Source organism: Brachyhypopomus gauderio, chromosome 16 (assembly GCF_052324685.1).
Source record: "Brachyhypopomus gauderio isolate BG-103 chromosome 16, BGAUD_0.2, whole genome shotgun sequence".
Taxonomy (NCBI): Eukaryota; Metazoa; Chordata; class Actinopteri; order Gymnotiformes; family Hypopomidae; genus Brachyhypopomus; species Brachyhypopomus gauderio.
Genome location: NC_135226.1, coordinates 1,821,308 through 1,843,346, shown reverse-complemented (window position 1 = coordinate 1,843,346; position 22,039 = coordinate 1,821,308). Strand labels below are relative to the sequence as shown.

At 43.8% G+C, this 22,039-nt stretch overlaps 2 protein-coding genes across 5 annotated transcripts in view; one reads left to right on the top strand and one right to left on the bottom strand.

Moving 5' to 3' along the window:
* foxo1a (forkhead box O1 a) overlaps positions 1-7,282 on the bottom strand; it is a 37,054-nt gene extending 29,772 nt beyond the window's left edge. Inside the window, exon 1 of the mRNA XM_076975747.1 lies at positions 6,429-7,282. Coding sequence (XP_076831862.1) covers positions 6,429-6,953 — 525 coding nt within the window. The 5' untranslated portion in view covers positions 6,954-7,282. The remainder of the gene's footprint in view (positions 1-6,428) is intronic.
* A 2,610-nt stretch (positions 7,283-9,892) lies between these two features.
* Positions 9,893-19,146, top strand: slc25a15a (solute carrier family 25 member 15a). Of its 4 annotated transcripts, none has more exons than XM_076975764.1 (7): positions 9,893-9,915; positions 13,711-13,781; positions 14,239-14,497; positions 16,029-16,169; positions 16,310-16,485; positions 18,259-18,417; positions 18,698-19,146. In XM_076975764.1, exons 2-7 carry the CDS (start codon positions 13,739-13,741, stop codon positions 18,817-18,819), a joined length of 900 nt encoding a protein of 299 aa, XP_076831879.1. In that variant the 5' UTR covers positions 9,893-9,915; positions 13,711-13,738; the 3' UTR covers positions 18,820-19,146. The 4 variants fall into 4 exon arrangements, with proteins under 4 accessions (XP_076831879.1, XP_076831877.1, XP_076831876.1 ...); XM_076975762.1 differs by lacking the exon at positions 9,893-9,915 and adding an exon at positions 12,628-12,961; XM_076975761.1 differs by lacking the exon at positions 9,893-9,915 and adding an exon at positions 12,628-13,034.
* The last annotated feature ends 2,893 nt before the right edge of the window (positions 19,147-22,039 follow it).

Sequence of the window (22,039 nt, the reverse complement as noted above, 5' to 3'; positions counted from 1 at the left end):
GGTAGGGGCCCTGTTGGTAAACAGGTCTTCCTCTTGTCCCTGTGCAGGGCTCCATACTCCCAGTGGGAGGTTCATGTTCGAGGCGTTGGTTTTCCCCAATGATGTCTCCCGTTTGCCAGCCCACCGATATTCTTAGCACAAGCACAGGCCCAGAACAGAAGCAGCCGGCCGAGAATGAACTGTTTATTTTGGATATTAAATTAACTCTACAAGTCCACTAGAAGTGCTTGCAGTAAGAGGGCAGAGCCGCCACTGATGTGTTTATTATGTGCATTCATCAGGAACCCTAAGAGGGGCCAGAAGCCATTCTGAGAACCAAAATGCAGGGTGTGAGGGCCTGGCCTCCTGGCCCCGCGAGTGTGGACGTTTCACCATCAGGACACTGTCCACAGCACAGACCTTCACTGTCCACAGCGCAGACCTTCACTGCCACGCTCATTCGTGTTCGGCGGTGCTCGCTAGTGTTCATTGTAGTTCAGTAGTAATCATTTGTGTTTCAGTTGTAATTCAGTTGTGTTCAATAGTAATCAGTAATATTCATTTGTGTTCATTAGTGTTCAGTGGTGTTCGTTGGTGTTCATTGGTGTTTCATTAGTCTTCATTAGTCTTAATTAGTATTCATTAGTGTTCATGGTGATCATTAAGTGTTCATGGTGATCATTAAGTGTTCATTAGGTGTTCATTAGTAATTATTAGGTGTTAATTAGTGATTATTAAGTGTTAATTAGTGATCATTAAGTGTCCATTAGTGTTCACAGCTGCTTCTGTATTCTGCTGCTTTGTGTATTTATGTGTTATTTTATACTGTTTAACATTCTTTAGAATAAAAAAAAAACTGTTGACAATCAACACATTTTCATAACTATATGTTTATAAAAGCTTTACAGAATGTTCCTATGTACACACTCATGTTGGAAATCTCCGGCCCTTGTTCACACAGAGCTGTGATGACCCAAACCAGGGCACCAACAGTTAGAAATCACAGACCTTCATTTCCTTTGAGTTCAAAGTTAAAGTGAAGCACTCCTGCCATGCAATGCTGAGGAAGCAGTGACATCAGTCATGCGAGATGTAGAGGAAACGTGAGACTGTTCCGACACACTCCAGGACCTAGGTGCTGTTTGTTTTAAAAGCAGTTCTGACTGTTTTCAAAAAGCATCAGGTGATTGGCTGTGATGATGGTGTCACGAGGTGTAGAACAAGAAAAATCGATTCCAGGCACGATAGCCGCTGATGATTGGTGGCCATGTGCTGCAAATATTTGCACTAGCAGAGTGACGTCCATTCAGCAGGAAGAACTGACATAAACACACCACTGTGTATGTCACATGTGACCTTCTGACTTCTGAATACACACAGCTTACACTCAACACACACACACACACACACACACACACACACACAGCGTACACTCAAAACACACACACACACACACACACACACACACACACACACACACACACACACACACACACACACACACACAGCTTACACTCAACACACACACAAAGAGACTTGTCCAGAGTGCACAAAACTCTCCAAAATCTAGAACAATACGGTCTCATTTCAATTTGTTGTCTACTGTTAATATTAATTACTCTGTTGAAGAAAAGATGAGTGAAGAGTATGAGAGTGAGAGAGTGAGTATGAGAGAGTGAGATTCAGAGTGAGAGTGAGAGTATGAGAGAGTGAGAGTGAGAGTATGAGATTGAGAGTATGAGTGAGAGTGAGAGACTGAAAATATGAGAGTGAGAGTATGAGAGAGTGAGAGAATGAGAGAGAGTATGTGAGAGTGAGAGAGAAACAGCATGAACTGTGTTCTCATTGGTCACTCTGAGCGTAGCCACTGAACTCTTGTACAGTACTGTGTGTCCTGTTTGTGAAAGTTCGTCAGCACCACACAGGTGGTCTGATACACATGGATGTCCCAGCTGGCTGAGAACCACTTCAGCAGAGTGGGAGAGAATCTCTCCTGATATACAACACCACACTCAGACTCCTCCATCTATCTCCTGATATACAACACCACACTCATACTCCCTCATCTATCTCCTGATATACAACACCACACTCAGACTCCCTCATCTACCTCCTGATATACAACACCACACTCAGACTCCTCCATCTACCTCCTGATATACAACACCACACTCAGACTCCTCCATCTATCTCCTGATATACAACACCACACTCGGACTCCTCCATCTACCTCCTGATATACAACACCACACTCAGACTCCTCCATCTATCTCCTGATATACAACACCACACTCAGACTCCTCCATCTACCTCCTGATATACAACACCACACTCAGACTCCTCCATCTACCTCCTGATATACAACACCACACTCAGACTCCTCCATCTACCTCCTGATATACAACACCACACTCAGACTCCTCCATCTATCTCCTGATATACAACACCACACTCAGACTCCTCCATCTATCTCCTGATATACAACACCACACTCAGACTCCTCCATCTACCTCCTGATATACAACACCACACTCAGACTCCCCCATCTACCTCCTGATATACAACACCACACTCAGACTCTCTCATCTACCTCCTGATATACAACACCACACTCAGACTCCCTCATTTACCTCCAGATATACAACACCACACTCAGACTCCTCCATCTACCTCCTGATATACAACACCACACTCAGACTCTCTCATCTACCTCCTGATATACAACACCACACTCAGACTCCCTCATTTACCTCCAGATATACAACACCACACTCAGTCTCCCCCATTTACCTCCTGATATACAACACCACACTCAGACTCCTCCATCTATCTCCTGATATACAACACCACACTCAGACTCCCTCATCTATCTCCTGATATACAACACCACACTCAGACTCCCTCATCTATCTCCTGATATACAACACCACACTCAGACTCCCTCATTTACCTCCAGATATACAACACCACACTCAGTCTCCCCCATTTACCTCCTGATATACAACACCACACTCAGACTCCCTCATCTATCTCCTGATATACAACACCACACTCAGACTCCCTCATCTATCTCCTGATATACAACACCACACTCAGACTCCCTCATTTACCTCCTGATATACAACACCACACTCAGACTCCCTCATTTACCTCCTGATATACAACACCACACTCAGACTCCCTCATCTATCTCCTGATATACAACACCACACTCAGACTCCTCCATCTACCTCCTGATATACAACACCACACTCAGACTCCCTCATCTACCTCCTGATATACAACACCACACTCAGACTCCCTCATCTACCTCCTGATATACAACACCACACTCAGACTCCCTCATTTACCTCCTGATATACAACACCACACTCAGACTCCCTCATTTACCTCCTGATATACAACACCACACTCAGACTCCTCCATCTACCTCCTGATATACAACACCACACTCATACTCTCTCATCTACCTCCTGATATACAACACCACACTCAGACTCCTCCATTTACCTCCTGATATACAACACCACACTCAGACTCCCTCATCTACCTCCTGATATACAACACCACACTCAGACTCCTCCATCTACCTCCTGATATACAACACCACACTCAGACTCCTCCATCTACCTCCTGATATACAACACCACACTCAGACTCCCTCATCTATCTCCTGATATACAACACCACACTCAGACTCCTCCATCTACCTCCTGATATACAACACCACACTCAGACTCCTCCATCTACCTCCTGATATACAACACCACACTCAGACTCCTCCATCTACCTCCTGATATACAACACCACACTCAGACTCCCTCATTTACCTCCTGATATACAACACCATACTCAGACTCCCTCATCATTCCATGTCATTCCTGTCACTTGCTACTGGTAACTAAGGGCTGGAGATATGGACCATGGTTACAGAAACTGCTCAACCACAATTAGATTTTTTGTTTGTTTCTCTCACACACTCTCACACACTCACTAATACACACACCACATACACACCCACACTCTCACATGCAGACACGCTCACTAACACACATATACACACACTCACTCACCTTTACACCCGTATTGTCACTGACAGAGTGATGTTTGCTTATCCAGTAGGATGTGCCGTTACCTGGTGATCGCTTGATCAAAGCCAATTTCAATAATCCGTTATTTTAAATGAGCATTTATTATAATGTAATGCATTTTCAGATTTGAGATGCTGTAAATTCCTGTTGGCTGAGTTGACTTAACCTGAATTCGTTCCATGTTAGGACAATACAGGCTGGGGCTCAGACCAACACACACACACACACACACACACACACACACACACACACACACACACACACACACACACACACACACACGTCCCATTATCAGAGCCTATATCTATATACATGACGTATAATAAGCACTATAAATGTGATTAAATGTACTACTGAATCCTACTACTGAATCCTACTAGAGACAGTACTGAAACACACTTAAAGGACATGATGTGCTCATCTATCTGTTGGGTCACCTAGCCACCGATACGTGGCATACACATGTAGATACTATGGACCTTGCATTTGTAACTCAGAGCTGCAGTCAGAGGTGATGGAAGTGTTTCAGAGGCGGTAGAGGTGTTTCAGAGACGATAGAGGTGTATATTTCAGATAGATCTTCCTCCTTTCTGTTGTGTTTAACGTGATCGGAATAGCAAGACAAGTTTACTAGATGGTTTTTGCACTGCTGACATACAAATTCGTCAGTTCTATAGTACTAAACACTTAGAAGAGCAGGTGCGTACACAGCGGACGAGGGGGGTGTGTGTGCGCTGCTAGCCGTGTGCTGACTCTCACACGCACAGCACGAACTGATGACCACAGACCTCACTCACAAGTGAACGGGAGCAGAAGGTGCAAGTGCAGCATGCAGGTCAAAGACAGCGAGGCAGAAATAATCACCGTTTGTATACACAGAGATTAAACAACTTCTCAGCGTTTACGAGCACAACACTACCAATGGCAGCGGGGCACATTCACCACTGCTCTCGTGACCTGTGTCTGAAACCCAGCTGGGAGCAGAAGGTGGGAGTTATGGTGGGGGGTGATCACGCAGTGTCTCACTGGTCTCAGGTGAGGAGCAAAGACTCGCAAACCAAAACAATCTGGACGTCACTCGTCTGGGACCAGGTCAAAGTGCCTTGAACCTGCTTTGCACCACTCACAGAAAAATTAAGTGTGTGGAATGTAGGACACTCTAGTGAGGGGGTAGGATACAGTAGTGAGGGGGTAGGACACACTAGTGAGGGGGTATGACATTCTAGTGAGGGGGTAGGACACACTAGTGAGGTGGTAGGAGACTCTAGTGAGGGGGTAGGAGACTCTAGTGAGGTGGTAGGAGACTCTAGTGAGGTGGTAGGACACTCTAGTGAGGTGGTAGGAGACTCTAGTGAGGGGGTAGGAGACTCTAGTGAGGGGGTAGGAGACTCTAGTGAGGGGGTAGGACACTCTAGTGAGGGGTAGGACACTCTAGTGAGGTGGTAGGACACTCTAGTGAGGGGTAGGACACTCTAGTGAGGGGTAGGACACTCTAGTGAGGGGGAGGACACTCTAGTGAGGGGGTAGGAGACTCTAGTGAGGGGGTAGGACACTCTAGTGAGGGGGTAGGATACAGTGTTGAGGGGGTAGGACACTCTAGTGAGGGGTAGGACACTCTAGTGAGGGGTAGGACACTCTAGTGAGGTGGTAGGACACACTAGTGAGGTGGTAGGAGACTCTAGTGAGGGGGTAGGACACTCTAGTGAGGGGTAGGACACTAGTGAGGGGGTAGGACACTCTAGTGAGGGGGTAGGACACTGGTCCAGCGGATCTGTACATTTTCATGCACATTCTTTTAAACAATCGCAGGGCCATGGACACATATGCCTGTATTATTAATAGTGCCTGTGTGAGGAGCTACTACACCCAACAACATAACGTTGGTCCCCCTCACAAGCTAGTTGCCATGGATTTACACTGGATTGTTTTTCCTGTTTCTCTGGTTGTGAAGTGGCATGAAACTCCTCAAAGCATGATGGTGTCTGTCCTAACTTACTTAATAACGCTATACACACACACACACACACACACACACACACACACACACACACACTTAACCACACAGTTCAGCTATAAATGTGGCAAGAGTCACAGAAGCTTCTTGTTAGCCAACACCTTGTATGAGGGTTTACTCGGTACCAATCATATGACAGCTCACGGTGGCTGGTAACCTGTTGTCTCTACAGAACACCACCATGTGCAACCTCCAGACAGGCCGGTGCCCTCACACAAAAACCCTGCATGGGGACTACCGACAGTCCCTGATGAGAAACCTTCAGACTTACAAGCAGATGCACTGCTGTGTTGTCTCTGGAGGAAATAAGCGGCCCCTAAACTCCTCAATAACTTCATAAATACCTTCCAGCCCGCCGAGCTGTTGCTGTCTCCCTTGTCCTTGAAGTAGGGTACGCTTTTGACCATCCAGTCGTAGATCTGCGACAAAGTCAGCCGCTTCTCTGGGGAGCTGTCGATAGCCTTGGTGATGAGGTCCGCGTACGACATGTTCCCCCAGGCGTTGCGCCTGGACGAGCTGCTCTTCCTCTGGGCCGGAGACGGGAGCGCGGACACCTGCGGCGGCGCGCCCAGCACCTGCGGCCGCTGCGTCTGCGGATGCGCGCACTTCTCCCGGCACCGGTACTCCCCGCACACGACCACGGGCTTCTCATCGCAGTAGTCCTCGTTCTCCTCCACCAGTCCGAGACCGGTGAAGTCCGCGGTACCGGTCGCCTCCTGCTTCACCGACGGCGCCGGGGAGGACGTGTTGGAGTCGGCGGGGTTGGCGAACTCGGGTCGGGGCAGCGGCCAGGTGCACGAACGGGGACGCGAGAGCGGCTCGAAGTCCGGGTCGATCTCCACCATCTGTTGCTGGGCCGCTTCCGCCATGGTACCGACGATGCTGCGCACTTTTATGAAAGTTGCATAGAAAAGGCAACGGGAAAGTTGCAGTGGCGCAACGGAGACGCGCAAAGTGCGCAACGGAGACGCGCAAAGTGCGCAACGGAGACGCGGCCGAGGGGGGGGGAGTCCAAAAACCCACACAAACCTACATCTGAAACGCTTTAAAAGCAGAAGAGCGGAAGGAACCGGCACATAAACGGCGGGATATGAAGGCTGTGCTCTGCTCCAGAAGTTCTGCGGTCCCGTCCTGACGTTGTTCCGTGCGGCGGCGGGGTGGACCTGCCCGTGTACTGGAAGTGTTCTTACTGGAACCAGCGATCATATGTCAGCCGGCGCCGCCCACTCGTGATTGACACCTCGCCGCCGCCAATCACAGGCGCGTTTTCAAAGCGAAACAGCGCAATGTTTTTCCTCACTCCGCGACTAGTAAACACATTTTCTTCAGCCCCCTTTTGAAAAGTGCCTGACTGCTGCTCACTCCTGCCTCTAAGTGCTTTTTGATCCCTGAAATACCTCAGATATTTCTCCGTATGAGTAGTAGTGTTTCAAGTCGTCTTTAAATGCCAGAGTTTTAGTGCTACTTCGTGTCTTTTTGCTCAGTAAAGCGTAGAGAGAGCAGTGCAACAGAGTCGGGAAAGGAAAAGGGTGATATTTGAACACACGTCGAATAATTACAGCGTAATAAAAAGTGATAAAACTGAGGCATTCTAGACAAAAGGTTTTTTTTTATTTTACCAACATTTATTACTTGGTAAAATAGGTTAGACATGTAAGAATAAAAATTATAAAATACAATTACAGCTTATATCCCACTGGCAAATGGTACCTGACCACAGTGGGCACAACAGGAAAGTTGAATGATGTTTCTTTAGACTTCACGTGGCTACGAGAAGCCTAATCCCCATCTAAAGGAAATATTTCTAAAATAATAGGCTTACGTTTTAGAACTGTAATACTTGAGTGAAACACTGACCATAGCATCACAAAATAGATAACATATTTTACGGAACTGAATTTCATCCGGAGATACAAAAGCCTGGAATTTAATAGCTTACACTGAATCGTACTTGGAAAGGAAAAAAGTTGTTTTTAAAAAGCCTACGAGAGCTTGACATGCGGTGCATAGGACTATAGCGACATCTTGTGGCAAATCTAATAATTGCTACGACGGGCTACCTGTCAATCATTCTCGACAGCAGCCGCTTGACTAGTCAGCTGATACATGCAATAAAAACGGAACATTCAAGTGGGTTTAGATAGATAGATAGATAGATAGATAGATAGATAGATAGATAGATAGATAGATAGATAGATAGATTGATAGATTGATTGATTGATTTCAGGTGTATCACATCCATTTCTCAGATGATCACTGCACACTCTGTTGTATTTCCCTTATAATCAATAGGCAGACGACATTTTTACATCATACTTTGCAACAACTTCTCCAATAACAATGAAATGGTAAAATAATAATAATTACAGTTTTCACTCCATTAAGTTAACCTAACTAAATGTGTTAGGTAAAATTTTCTGAAATTGGTCATGACTCACTGAACAACGTTCCAAACTAGTAAATGGTAATGAAAATAGCATTAGGATAGAATGTCTTTGAATAGTTGAGCCAACTAATTAATGTTAGTGGTATTGACTCGACACTTATAGAAATAATTATTTTTCTAGCAGATATATCTTAGATCTAAAAAAACAAAGCATTATCAAAGCATTATTTTCAGTTTCAGTTTTGTGGACAATGTCATGTCATGGCCTGACAATGAGGGAGGCAGAGAGTTCACACGATTACATCCAGTCAAAGGCAATTATAGATCAGGTTTAGGGTACGTTTGTTTGATCTGCCCAAGTACACCCCATGTTTTCCCTACCTGAATTTTGACTCTGATTTCTCAACCTCAACCTGAATTTCAACCCAAACCTGAATTTCAAACTGAACTTGAATTTTAACTTGAACATTTCAACCTGAACTTCAGCTTGAACTAAATTTCACAAACATTTTTTTCAACAAATCATCTTTTCAGGTTCAGTTTCTGGTGACAGACTTATCTCCACACACACCTGATCACATCAGGACCCTACAGTAGTGCACACTCACTGCACGGCTCACAGGCGCCCTCTAGCGATACGCGGTGATTTTTGTACGCCATAGCGTACGTGTGCGTGCTCGAGGGCGTTCCTGAGCGGAACGAGGCAAGACTGCGTAAACAAAAAATTGAGTAATATCCCCAGTCCACCACCCTGGTATTGAAAATTTAGGTTATGTTAGGTTATGTCAGTTCTAACTATGAAAAGTGTCCAGTCTCCTGCTGAAAGAACGCACAGCTTTAATGGTTGAGCAGAAAGTACTGCATAGAAATCTAGTGCATACTGCTTAAGTACAGCATTTCAGATTCAGTCCAAGTCTTTTTTCAGGTGTACCTTAACACAGAATGGTTGGTTAAATGCATCCACAAGTGTATATGTATTTATGTAGTAAATATAACTAAACATGCCAATTTTCTGACATTTTAACATGACATTATGCACAATGCTGTTAATATAAAACAAAAACTTTCAAATAAAAGTTTTTGTTTGTATTTTGACTTTTAATTATTTTACAAACAATTGAGTTGAATGTGTATTTGATAACTTGTATTTGATAAACATTTTATGTCTCACGAGCCTATAATTTTCGTCTTGGGTTTTATTTGGCTATTTTTGTGTTTTTGCTATGTGGTCCGCGATTTTTATTATGACATCTACGATACTTTTAATCACGCGAGATTAAAACGAAAGTCCAGAGAAATAACGGGAGACTAAGCGAAGCTTCGCCACAGACGGAGCAAGAAGTCACGAGCTCTTGCGCCAGATGCTTCTAGATGTAACGGGGGGACAGGAACCATAAGCAGCCGAATTCAACTCCCCACCACAAGATGCATAGGCACTGCTCCCGGTAAACTTTTATTCTAATAATGCACGAAACATACGTAGTTTGGAAACGTAAACGGGTTATTCACGTCTGTGGGGTCCAATAAAATAACATTGCTAAAATAATGTGGAGCTAGGATCAACAGAATGAAAGTAATAAGCGGATTGCTTTACAGAATTACATCTGTGAACAAGGAAAAACTAACTAAACTAAATAAAAATCTGTGCTAAAAAATAAATAAATAAAATAAATAAATAAAGTTTGTTGAAAAACGTTGCATTCTATAGGCCTATTTAATGAAATAAAATCAACAACACACTCATAATAAGCCATGGTCATATAATGATTATACTAGTATAATGATTATGGTTACGGTAATGGTTATAATGGTATACTGATAATGATTAAGGTAATGGTTATACTGGTATAATGACCATTGTTAAGGTAAATGTTATACTGGTATGGTGATAGTGGCTAATGCATGTCCAAAGTCCAGCCCGTGAATCAAATGCGACCCGCGTTAAAATTTAACACCGGCCTCAAAAATTATATGAGGCCCGACAGCACTGTTGACCAACAGCATAAAATACATGCTTACAAAAAAAGCTATTTTTCTATTTCACCAGAAGATGGCAGTAGACCTGTCCTCCCATACAGGCGTCCCAACGGTCGTCCCATACAGTGTCGACGATAACGTTACCATGCCATATTTAATATCATGCTATACTGTATCACCGTATACCAGCACATGCCTATTCCAAAGTCAAATTATTTTAGCCAGCATGCTTTTATTTTAGTTATAGAGACATTGTAAATTCTCCCCAAAAAGACTTGATGTGTTTTTGATATTTCGGGGTGTCTCTGTGTGTGTGTGTTTGTATGTTTTGAGATTAAAAATTTAAAGGACTTTTACTTAATCTGGTAAAAAAGGAGAGGGGACTCTTATTTTGAAGGCCGCTAAAAAGGCGTAGTGAAGGTAGCGGCGAAATTCTTACCAGAACGAATACAAATAAAATTGACTTTACATGCACAGAAACTGAAGTTAATCTTTACACGGTATACGTGTTTAGGCTATTCTAACGAGACTATGTGTAATATGTGGTGTTCTAACTTTATTTAGTTTAGGTTTAATTCGGTATGATAATGAGTATATTTCTTATTAAGGAATAATACTATCTGTAATTTTTATTGGAAAGTAGACTACCTGTTTCAGTAAATGTCAATTTGCAGGAATGTAATGCCTCCTAAAGTCGGAAATGTTTTATTATTATTATTACTGTATTTATTTATTTTCATACAACTTCACATTCATCTTAAATTTCAAAAGAAAGAAAAATGTGTTGAACCGTCAAGTCGTCAGTCAAGAGGAAATCCAACAGACGCTATAACCAGTTTACATATCTGTCAAGTCTCCAGTAAAAAAGTACAGTATTTTACTCCTCTTTCCCGTCGGCCTCCCGTATTAATATAATTAATTTATTTTCGTAAATTTCCCGTATTATAATATATATATATATATATTATATATCGCGAGAATGGTAACCTGCAGTGGACCGAGTGTCAGTTCTCGCGAGATTAGCGCTGACAGCGGGAACAACAAACCCGAAAATCAACTCAGAGATGGATGAATGTAACGAGAGAGAAGGAGGTCCTACCAAAAAAGTGAAGACTTCGTGTAAACATATTGAAAAATGGGACAGCGAGTTTACTTTCCGAAAGAAGAGTAGGGCAGAGTACCGCCTTTTGAAAGATTTGTAGCTGCAATATTAGTGTCTGTCCCTGGAAAAGGAACCACGTCCGTCAGCATGAAGAATCCTTCAAGCACAAACGCTGAAGGCACATCAGGTGTTTGGTAAGTTGACAGGTAGTAGTTTTAGATCGCTTGTAAACTTGTCTTCAGGTTTCCTGGACCTTGGTTGGGCTGAGAATGCTGGGAATGTCCCCTTATTTCAAAACCTTGACATGTGTGCCTATAGGAGATGGTGGATGTGCTGATGGCGTGGTTGGGTGTGCCATTGGCCCAAGAGGACGCGCTGAAGCTCATGGTGCACTATCTGCACTGCAGGGACTGGGTCCATGGGCGTGGTAGTGCGGGGGGGTGGGGTTACTGGACCTGACTACCCAGGGCCTGGAAAGGGAGAGAAGCCCATTTGTTGCTCATGTCCCTCTTCTATTGGTATTTATAGTGGCCCACTCACATTGGGCCCAGAGTTTGCTGCTACGGCCCTGACTGTGACTACTTGGCCTGGAATTAGAGCTGTAACTATAACTATAGGACTGTGGGACTATAGGACTGTGGGACTATAGGACTGTGGGACTATAGGACTGTGGGACTATAGGACTGTGGGACTAGGACTATATTTGAACTATAAATGCCGACCCAATGGAGGATGGGTTCCCTTCTGAGTCTTGGTCCTGAGGTTTCTTCCTATTCCCCACCATCATAGGGAGTTTTCCCTCGCCACTGTCGCCTCTGTTTTCCTCATTAGGGATCTTGACCCATACGATTGTAAAGCTGCTTTGTGATAACATGTGTTATAAAAAGCGCTATATAAATACATTTTGATGTTGGTTATAAAACACTGAAATAAAGTATTGTTGAAATTATGATCCTGCGTGCGATAAACGGAGATTACCTCCGCTTTGGAATGAAAGTGGAACCGCAACATTTAGTACTAAATTCCTGTTGAAGGGGGGCTTTGTCTAGTTCTTCTAAACGGTGTTGAATTCCGGTAAACGGGGATTACTTTCGGTTCCGAGTCCACGCGCACGCGCGCGAGGAAGGGACGCGTTCGGCGGCGCTCGCGCTACGTTCGGTACGACACCTGCTACGACGCGCCGGTACCGCAGACCGTGTGGGTCTGGGTCGCGGGTTCGACGTCCGTGATTTTCGTCACGCGTTATAACTTTGTGAATGGTGCAATCCGCGCCCAGCATGTGACCGGAAAGATCTCCGCACTATATCTGCGAGTGCGGACCTTCTGCAGGGGCAGAACCGTTCACTACCGAGCCGCCAGCAGCCGAACCACCAGGCGACCTCGCATCAGGAAGCAGGAACCCACCGGGTACCGTAAGTCCCGCGGTCCATCCACGCCCTTACGGTACCGTGTGACACTTTCAGGGAGTTCAGGTGCGTGTTCGAGGTACTGGACCTTTTACGTTTGGATTACAGCTTTCGCCTTTTTTAAGTTCTTCATGAGGACGTCGGCATCAAGAGCGGATGAGCCTCCGTGTAACTTTACAGTAGAAACGGTCCGTTTCGGTTCCGTGCGGACAGAATTATCGATAAAGTGAAATAAAATGTTAGTGTGCGCGCGAGAGTACGTGTGGTACAAACGCGCTTGTGCGCGTGTTCTCTGTGATTATTAACGTTTTCATAAGATAATTAAATATAATCTTATTATTATTTGTAGTAATCGTAGTAGAAGTATTATATATATAATAATATTTGTAATAAAATATAGCCCGCGTGTTTGGTGGTAATAACGTTCATCCGCCTCTCTTGTGCATCTTAGTTTCGTTTTGCATCAGTCTGTTTGTTTGTACATATTTCACATTAACATGAAGCGCTGATGTGTAGATGAGTTGTGTAACGTTGTGCGGTGTGTCGTGTACTTTCGTTCTGATTAAGTGTGTTTATGTCCCGTTCGTGTGTTACTTTCGTTTCTGCTCGACCACGGCAGCAGTCAGTGGGGTGGGGGTGTGTTTTCTTAGGGGGTATTAAACGTATTGGTTTTTTAAAGCTCCAATGTTTTCTTTAATGACAAATTATAGTCAATGTGAATTGGCTGTGTAATGCTAAATGATTGTATTTCACAGGTGGTAGCGCCAACACTGTGAGGGGGTCATGGCCGCCCAGGCTGTTATAGATCTGTCAGCTGGAATCTGTGGTACATTGAGTGCAGATCAATCATTTCTCACCTTCTTCACCTCACTAGTGTTAACTAAACATATTCTGACTGAGATTACCACTTTAATGTATGTTGTATCTTAGAGCCTGGTTATGAGTTATTATTTTGACATATAGGTAATCCAATAAAATAATTAAAATAAAACTTAAGTAGGAATTAGTCTGACTGTATGCGAATACAATGTAAAACACAGGTTATTTTTATGCTGTCTTTTGAGCAGTCGGGCTAATTCACTTTCCAAGCTAAAACATCTTTTAGATTTTTTTTAGTGTGCAGGCCATATACCAAGTAATACAGTGTAATATTCGTAATTGTATTAGACAGGTCACAAGGCAGTAGGGTAGTGTTTGTGTTCATTTAAGGTGGTACAGCATGTGTTGTGGTTTGTCCTCATTTAAGGCGGTACAGCATGCGTTGTGGTTTGTGTTCATTTAAGGTGGCACAGCATGTGTGCTGTGTGGCCAGCCGTTTGACACAGCGAAGGTGAAGATGCAGACGTTTCCCAACATGTATCGAGGGTTCATCCACTGCTTCGTCTCCGTCTCGAGGCAGGTGGGGTTTCGCGGCCTCTACCACGGCACCGTCCCTGCCCTGATGACCAGCGTTTCCGAGAACGCTGTCCTCTTCATGAGCTACGGCTTCTGCCAGCAGACCGTGCGATTGGTGTTAGGACTGGACAAAGGATCTGAGCTCACGTAAGATATTTCCCAGACATGTGGTAACCATCACTTAGTGTGTGGGTTAGCTGATGGACTAATTGGATAATTAGCTGTGCTTGTGCAGGCATGCTGAATTAGTGATTAAAAGTCATGCCCGGAGGGTGGTTATTACAGACTGGTATATCTGTGTGATAAGTGGAAGATGTCCTGGCAGTGTAGTCTTGCAGTGTTTACTGTCACGTCTGTTGCTAGAGTGTGAGGTGACTGAGCGCTGTGTGTTGTGTTCTAAGTGGTGTGTGTTGTTTCTAAGTTGTGTGTGTTGTTCTAAGCAGTGTGGGTTGTGATTTAAGTAGTGTGTGTTGTGTTCTGAGCGGTATGTGTTTTGTTCTGAGCGGTGTATGTTGTGTTCTGAGCGGAGTGTGTTGTGTTCTAAGCAGTGTGTGTTGTGTTCTGAGTGGTATGTGTTGTGTTCTGAGCGGTGTGTGTTGAGTTCTGAGCGGTGTATGTTGTGTTCTGAGCGGAGTGTGTTGTGTTCTAAGCAGTGTGTGTTGTGTTCTGAGTGGTGTGTGTTGTGTTCTGTGCGGTATGTGTTGTGTTCTGAGCAGAGTGTGTTGTGTTCTAAGCAGTGTGTGTTGTGTTCTGAGTGGTATGTGTTGTGTTCTGAGCGGTATGTGTTGTGTTCTGAGCGGTGTGTGTTGGGTTGTGAGCGGTGTATGTTGTGTTCTGAGCGGAGTGTGTTGTGTTCTAAGCAGTGTGTGTTGTGTTCTGAGCGGTGTGTGTTGTGTTCGGTGCGGTATGTGTTGTGTTCTGAGCGGTGTGTGTTGTGTTCTGAGCGTTGTGTGGTGTGTTCTGAGTGGTATGTGTTGTGTTCTGAGCGGTATGTGTTGTGTTCTGAGCGGTGTGTGTTGGGTTCTGAGCGGTGTATGTTGTGTTCTGAGCGGAGTGTGTTGTGTTCTAAGCAGTGTGTGTTGTGTTCTAAACGGTGTGTGTTGTGTTCGGTGCGGTATGTGTTGTGTTCTGAGCGGTGTGTGTTGTGTTCGGTGCGGTATGTGTTGTGTTCTGAGCGGTGTGTGTTGTGTTCTGAGCGGTGTGTGTTGTGTTCTGAGCGGTATGTGCTGTGTTCTGAGCGGTGTGTGTTGTGTTCTGAGCGGTGTATGTTGTGTTCTGAGCGGAGTGTGTTGTGTTCTAAGCAGTGTGTGTTGTGTTCTGAGCGGTGTGTGTTGTGTTCGGTGCGGTATGTGTTGTGTTCTGAGCGGTGTATGTTGTGTTCTGAGCGGTATGTGCTGTGTTCTGAGCGGTGTGTGTTGTGTTCTAAGCAGTGTGTGTTGTGTTCTGAGCGGTGTATGTTGTGTTCTGAGCGGTATGTGCTGTGTTCTGAGCGGTATGTGCTGTGTTCTGAGCGGTGTGTGTTGTGTTCTGAGCGGTGTGTGTTGTGTTCTGAGCAGTGTGTGTTGTGTTCTGAGCGGTATGTGCTGTGTTCTGAGCGGTATGTGCTGTGTTCTGAGCGGTGTGTGTTGTGTTCTGAGCGGTGTGTGTTGGGTTCTGAGCGGTGTGTGTTGTGTTCCAGGAATGCTCAGAAGGCCCTGTCTGGCTCCTTTGCCTCCATGTTCTCGTCCTTGGTGGTGTGTCCCACAGAGCTGGTGAAGTGTCGTCTGCAGGCCATGCATGAACTGGAGAAGTCTGGAAAGGTCGCCAGTGGTCATAAGAGGTACCTGTGAACGCCTGGCGGAGTGTCTTTATTACGTGTGGTATAGCCACATATATGGTGTGGGTGATTTGTTCATACATCCTTCATGTGTAGAATTATGTCCAGATGAAAAACTCTTTCTGAATGTCTTCTCTTCTCAGCACAGTGTGGTCAGTGGTCAAAAATGTCCTGAAGACAAATGGTCCTCTTGGTTTTTATCAAGGCCTGACCTCAACCATGGTGCGAGAATTCCCAGGATACTTCTGCTTCTTTGGAGGATATGAGATGAGTCGATCCATGTTTGCCAAAACAATGAACAGAGACAAGGAGGACATAGGTAAACAGTTTATTACAGAGACATGGGGGACATAGGTAAACAGTTTATTACAGAGACATGGGGGACATAGGTAAACAGTCTATAACAGAGACAAGGGGGACATAGGTAAACAGTCTATTACAGAGACAAGGGGGACATAGGTAAACAGTTTATTACAGAGACAAGGGGGACATAGGTAAACAGTCTATAACAGAGACAAGGGGGACATAGGTAAACAGTCTATAACAGAGACAAGGAGGACATAGGTAAACAGTCTATAACAGAGACAAGGGGGACATAGGTAAACAGTCTATAACAGAGACAAGGGGGACATAGGTAAACAGTCTATAACAGAGACAAGGAGGACATAGGTAAACAGTCTATAACAGAGACAAGGAGGACATAGGTAAACAGTCTATAACAGAGACAAGGGGGACATAGGTAAACAGTCTATAACAGAGACAAGGAGGACATAGGTAAACAGTCTATAACAGAGACAAGGAGGACATAGGTAAACAGTCTATAACAGAGACAAGGGGGGCATAGGTAAACAGTCTATAACAGAGACAAGGAGGACATAGGTAAACAGTCTATAACAGACAAGGGGGGCATAGGTAAACACTCTATAACAGAGACAAGGGGGACGTAGGTAAACAGTCTATAACAGAGACAAGGGGGACATAGGTAAACACTCTATAACAGAGACAAGGGGGACGTAGGTAAACAGTCTATAACAGAGACAAGGGGGGCATAGGTAACTGTCTATAACAGAGACAAGGCAGACATAGGTAACTGTCTATAACAGACAAGGCAGACATAGGTAACCTGTCTATAACAGAGACAAGGGGGACATAGGTAACTGTCTATAACAGAGACAAGGCAGACATAGGTAACTGTCTATAACAGACAAGGCAGACATAGGTAACCTGTCTATAACAGAGACAAGGGGGACATAGGTAACTGTCTATAACAGAGACAAGGCAGACATAGGTAACTGTCTATAACAGACAAGGCAGACATAGGTAACCTGTCTATAACAGAGACAAGGCAGACATAGGTAACTGTCTATAACAGAGACAAGGGGGACATAGGTAACTGTCTATAACAGAGACAAGGGGGACATAGGTAACTGTCTATAACAGAGACAAGGCAGACATAGGTAACTGTCTATAACAGACAAGGCAGACATAGGTAACCTGTCTATAACAGAGACAAGGCAGACATAGGTAACTGTCTATAACAGAGACAAGGGGGACATAGGTAACTGTCTATAACAGAGACAAGGCAGACATAGGTAACTGTCTATAACAGACAAGGCAGACATAGGTAACCTGTCTATAACAGAGACAAGGCAGACATAGGTAATCTGTCTATAACAGAGACAAGGGGGACATAGGTAACCTGTCTATAACAGAGACAAGGGGGACATAGGTAATCTGTCTATAACAGAGACAAGGGGGACATAGGTAACTGTCTATAACAGAGACAAGGCAGACATAGGTAACCTGTCTATAACAGAGACAAGGCAGACATAGGTAACTGTCTATAGTAGAGACAAGTTAACCTGGGTAACTTGGGTTTTGCAGGCCTGGGCAATGCTTTGTTTCCCTGCTCCACACCAGCATATTTGATCTAAAACGGGCTCACCGTACCTGATGCAGGTGGCATCTTTTTTTCTTTAAGTTTAGCTTTGTCTGTTTAAAAGGTCAAATGGTGTGACTATGATCTTTGTTGACATAGGCATCGTGGGTGTTGTTAGAGGGGCATCTAAGTGAAGTGTGTGTGTGTTTGCAGGGGTGGGTCCGCTTATGTTCAGCGGGGGGTTTGGAGGGGCCTTGCTCTGGTCCGTCGTGTATCCTATAGACTGTGTGAAGTCCCGCATTCAAGTTCTGTCGCTGGCCGGCAAACAAGAAGGGTTTATCAAGACTTTCCTCAGCATTGTTCGGCATGAAGGTAACAGATGTTAATATTAACGTGCACAAACCTTTTACAGTTTTTCAAGGTAGTCATTGACTTTACACTTAATTGACAATACCACAATTAAATGTTTTGTATTTACAAAATATGTTATGTCTTGATTGAACGTTATTGCCTGAAATTGTCTTCTGAAAGTGAGTTGCTAGTATTGTATGTTTCTAGGTAATATTTTTCTCTGTATTGCTCACATGTGAAGGGCACGTTGGACGTTAAAACACAAGTGTTGTAATATGAGTTGCCTGGTTGTGTTTTTCAGGAGTGTATGCACTGTATTCTGGCCTGACACCAACTTTGATCCGCACGTTTCCCGCTAACGGAGCTCTCTTCCTGGCCTACGAAGTCAGCCGCAAGTTTATGATGAAACAGTTTGACACTTGACTTTGGTGTCTGTAACTAAAACATCACTCCAACTATCGCAGATTAAACACACTCATACAATAATGCTCACATGTAACATTCAGCAATGCTTCCACATGATATAATTCTGCCTGTTTTCAAATGCATATTTTGCAGTCATGAGAATCAGAGAGATAGCGAGACAGAGCTAGGAGCAGTTACCTGCCTGTCATTGAATCTCTTTCTGTGTACAACACCCTGGTGTAAGGTAACTTATTTATCTTCCCAGAAGTGGAGTTTACTGTTGCACACTGAACTGTGTGATTGACATTTGCCCTTATTAATTAAAGCTGTGTATGATCAAATGTATTCAGTATGCAATGGTTTCTTCTGTCAAAAGCTAACTCACGACTCACGACTATTCCAAGAGTGTGTTAATTTTTACTGAATTTGTAAAATTATCAGTTTTACTGGAATAGGTTTACTGGAATTTCTGGTCCTGCAGCACATGTCATTGTGTTCTTGTTAAACTGTCTGGGGTAATGGACATTCTGAGTTGTCCTGTAAACTTTACCAGATGAAATATGATACTGTTGGGTCATTTTTGAGCCCTGTACAAATTGAGGCCAGTCATCATTACAGAGTCAACACTATTACAGAGTCAACACTATTACATAGGCAACACTGTTACAGAGAGAACACTTACAGAGTCAACACTATTACATAGGCAGCACTGTTACAGAGACAACACTTACAGAGTCAACACTATTACATAGGCAACACTGTTACAGAGACAACACTTACAGAGTCAACACTATTACATAGGCAACACTGTTACAGAGTCAACACTTACAGAGTCAACACTATTACATAGGCAGCACTGTTACAGAGACAACACTTACATAGTCAACACTATTACATAGGCAACACTTACAGAGAGAACACTTACAGAGTCAACACTATTACATAGGCAGCACTGTTACAGAGACAACACTTAGAGAGTCAACACTATTACATAGGCAACACTGTTACAGAGACAACACTTACAGAGTCAACACTATTACACTATTACATAGGCAGCACTGTTACAGAGACAACACTTAGAGAGTCAACACTATTACATAGGCAGCACTGTTACAGAGACAACACTTACAGAGTCAACACTATTACATAGGCAACACTGTTACAGAGACAACACTATTACATAGGCAACACTGTTACAGAGACAACACTATTACATAGGCAACACTGTTACAGAGACAACACTTACAGAGTCAACACTATTACATAGGCAGCACTGTTACAGAGTCAACACTATTACACTATTACATAGGCAGCACTGTTACAGAGACAACACTTAGAGAGTCAACACTATTACATAGGCAACACTGTTACAGAGACAACACTTACAGAGTCAACACTATTACACTATTACATAGGCAGCACTGTTACAGAGTCAACACTATTACACTATTACATAGGCAGCACTGTTACAGAGACAACACTTAGAGAGTCAACACTATTACATAGGCAACACTGTTACAGAGACAACACTTACAGAGTCAACACTATTACACTATTACATAGGCAGCACTGTTACAGAGTCAACACTATTACACTATTACATAGGCAGCACTGTTACAGAGACAACACTTAGAGAGTCAACACTATTACATAGGCAACACTGTTACAGAGACAACACTTACAGAGTCAACACTATTACACTATTACATAGGCAGCACTGTTACAGAGTCAACACTATTACACTATTACATAGGCAGCACTGTTACAGAGACAACACTTAGAGAGTCAACACTATTACATAGGCAACACTGTTACAGAGACAACACTTACAGAGTCAACACTATTACACTATTACATAGGCAGCACTGTTACAGAGTCAACACTATTACATAGGCAGCACTGTTACAGAGACAACACTTAGAGAGTCAACACTATTACATAGGCAACACTGTTACAGAGACAACACTTACAGAGTCAACACTATTACACTATTACATAGGCAGCACTGTTACAGAGTCAACACTATTACATAGGCAGCACTGTTACAGAGTCAACACTATTACACTATTACATAGGCAGCACTGTAATGGCTGCATGACAGGCACATGAACTTCCCCATTCCAGTGGCTTGGCTGCTCTGTGCTCCAGGACTGTTGTGTTGTGTCATTTTTGTGCATCTGTAAGCAGGAGACTAAATGTGCAGTTCGCACCGCCGTTGCACAAGAGAACACCAGGAAATCAGCCTGGGCTTCCGGAACGTTTGTCACCAAGGCAACCTGCTGAGCAGCACTGAGCTTCCACTGGTTCAAAGGAAGAAAATTAAGAAATGTTCGTGGTTTAAAGGAAGAGGCGGGGCTCAATACAATGGTCTTTATTGGTTTAAAGGAAGAGGCGGGGCTCAATACGATTGTCTATTGGTTTAAAGGAAGAGGCGGGGCTCCATACAATTGTCTTGTCTGAAGGAAAATCAAACGAACATGAAACTAAGGGGGCACGAAACCAAGATACAGAGGTGACGAGCAGAGTTAGACGTGACAAGGAAATGTTATGAACTCGTCGTAAAAACATCAGAGACTGACCAAGAAACATTCTTGGTCTAATCAAGCTAAACAGCCCAGGCCCTAAATCCTAACCCCTAACCCTATCCTTTACCCTAGCCTTAACCCCTAACCTTTACCCCAACCCTAGCCCTAACCCCTAACCCTAAACTTTACCCTAGCCCTAACACTAACTTTAGATTGAATAGACTGGTTTTATCATTATTCATTTAACACTAACATTGAGTACACTGGGTAATTTCAGAGTAATCCTGAAACATGATCAAAAGGAGAGAGAGGGTCAAAAGCAGAGCGTCAAAACGTCGGAGAATAACATCAAGGAGAATAACACCAAGGAGAATAACCAGTCCAGGTCGAAACCAGCAGAGCTATCAGATTGTGTAAACAAACCCAAATAGGAATAGGCTGAAAGGACGGAAAACAAACAACATTGCTTCAAAAACATAAGCAGTAACAGGAAAAACACGCTTGGTCTGTCAACAGAATAATGGCAATACTTCACAATAAAGAGACTAAACAGACCAACTTAAAGAGCCGGACAATAATTGGACACAAGGGATCGATAGTATGATTTGGAATGTTTGAGTCCATGCTGGGGATTCTGGGAGTTGTAGTTGTGTTTGTGTGCCAACACCCATTCTCTCCGATCTTCATCCTTCATTAAGGCCTCTCTGATAACA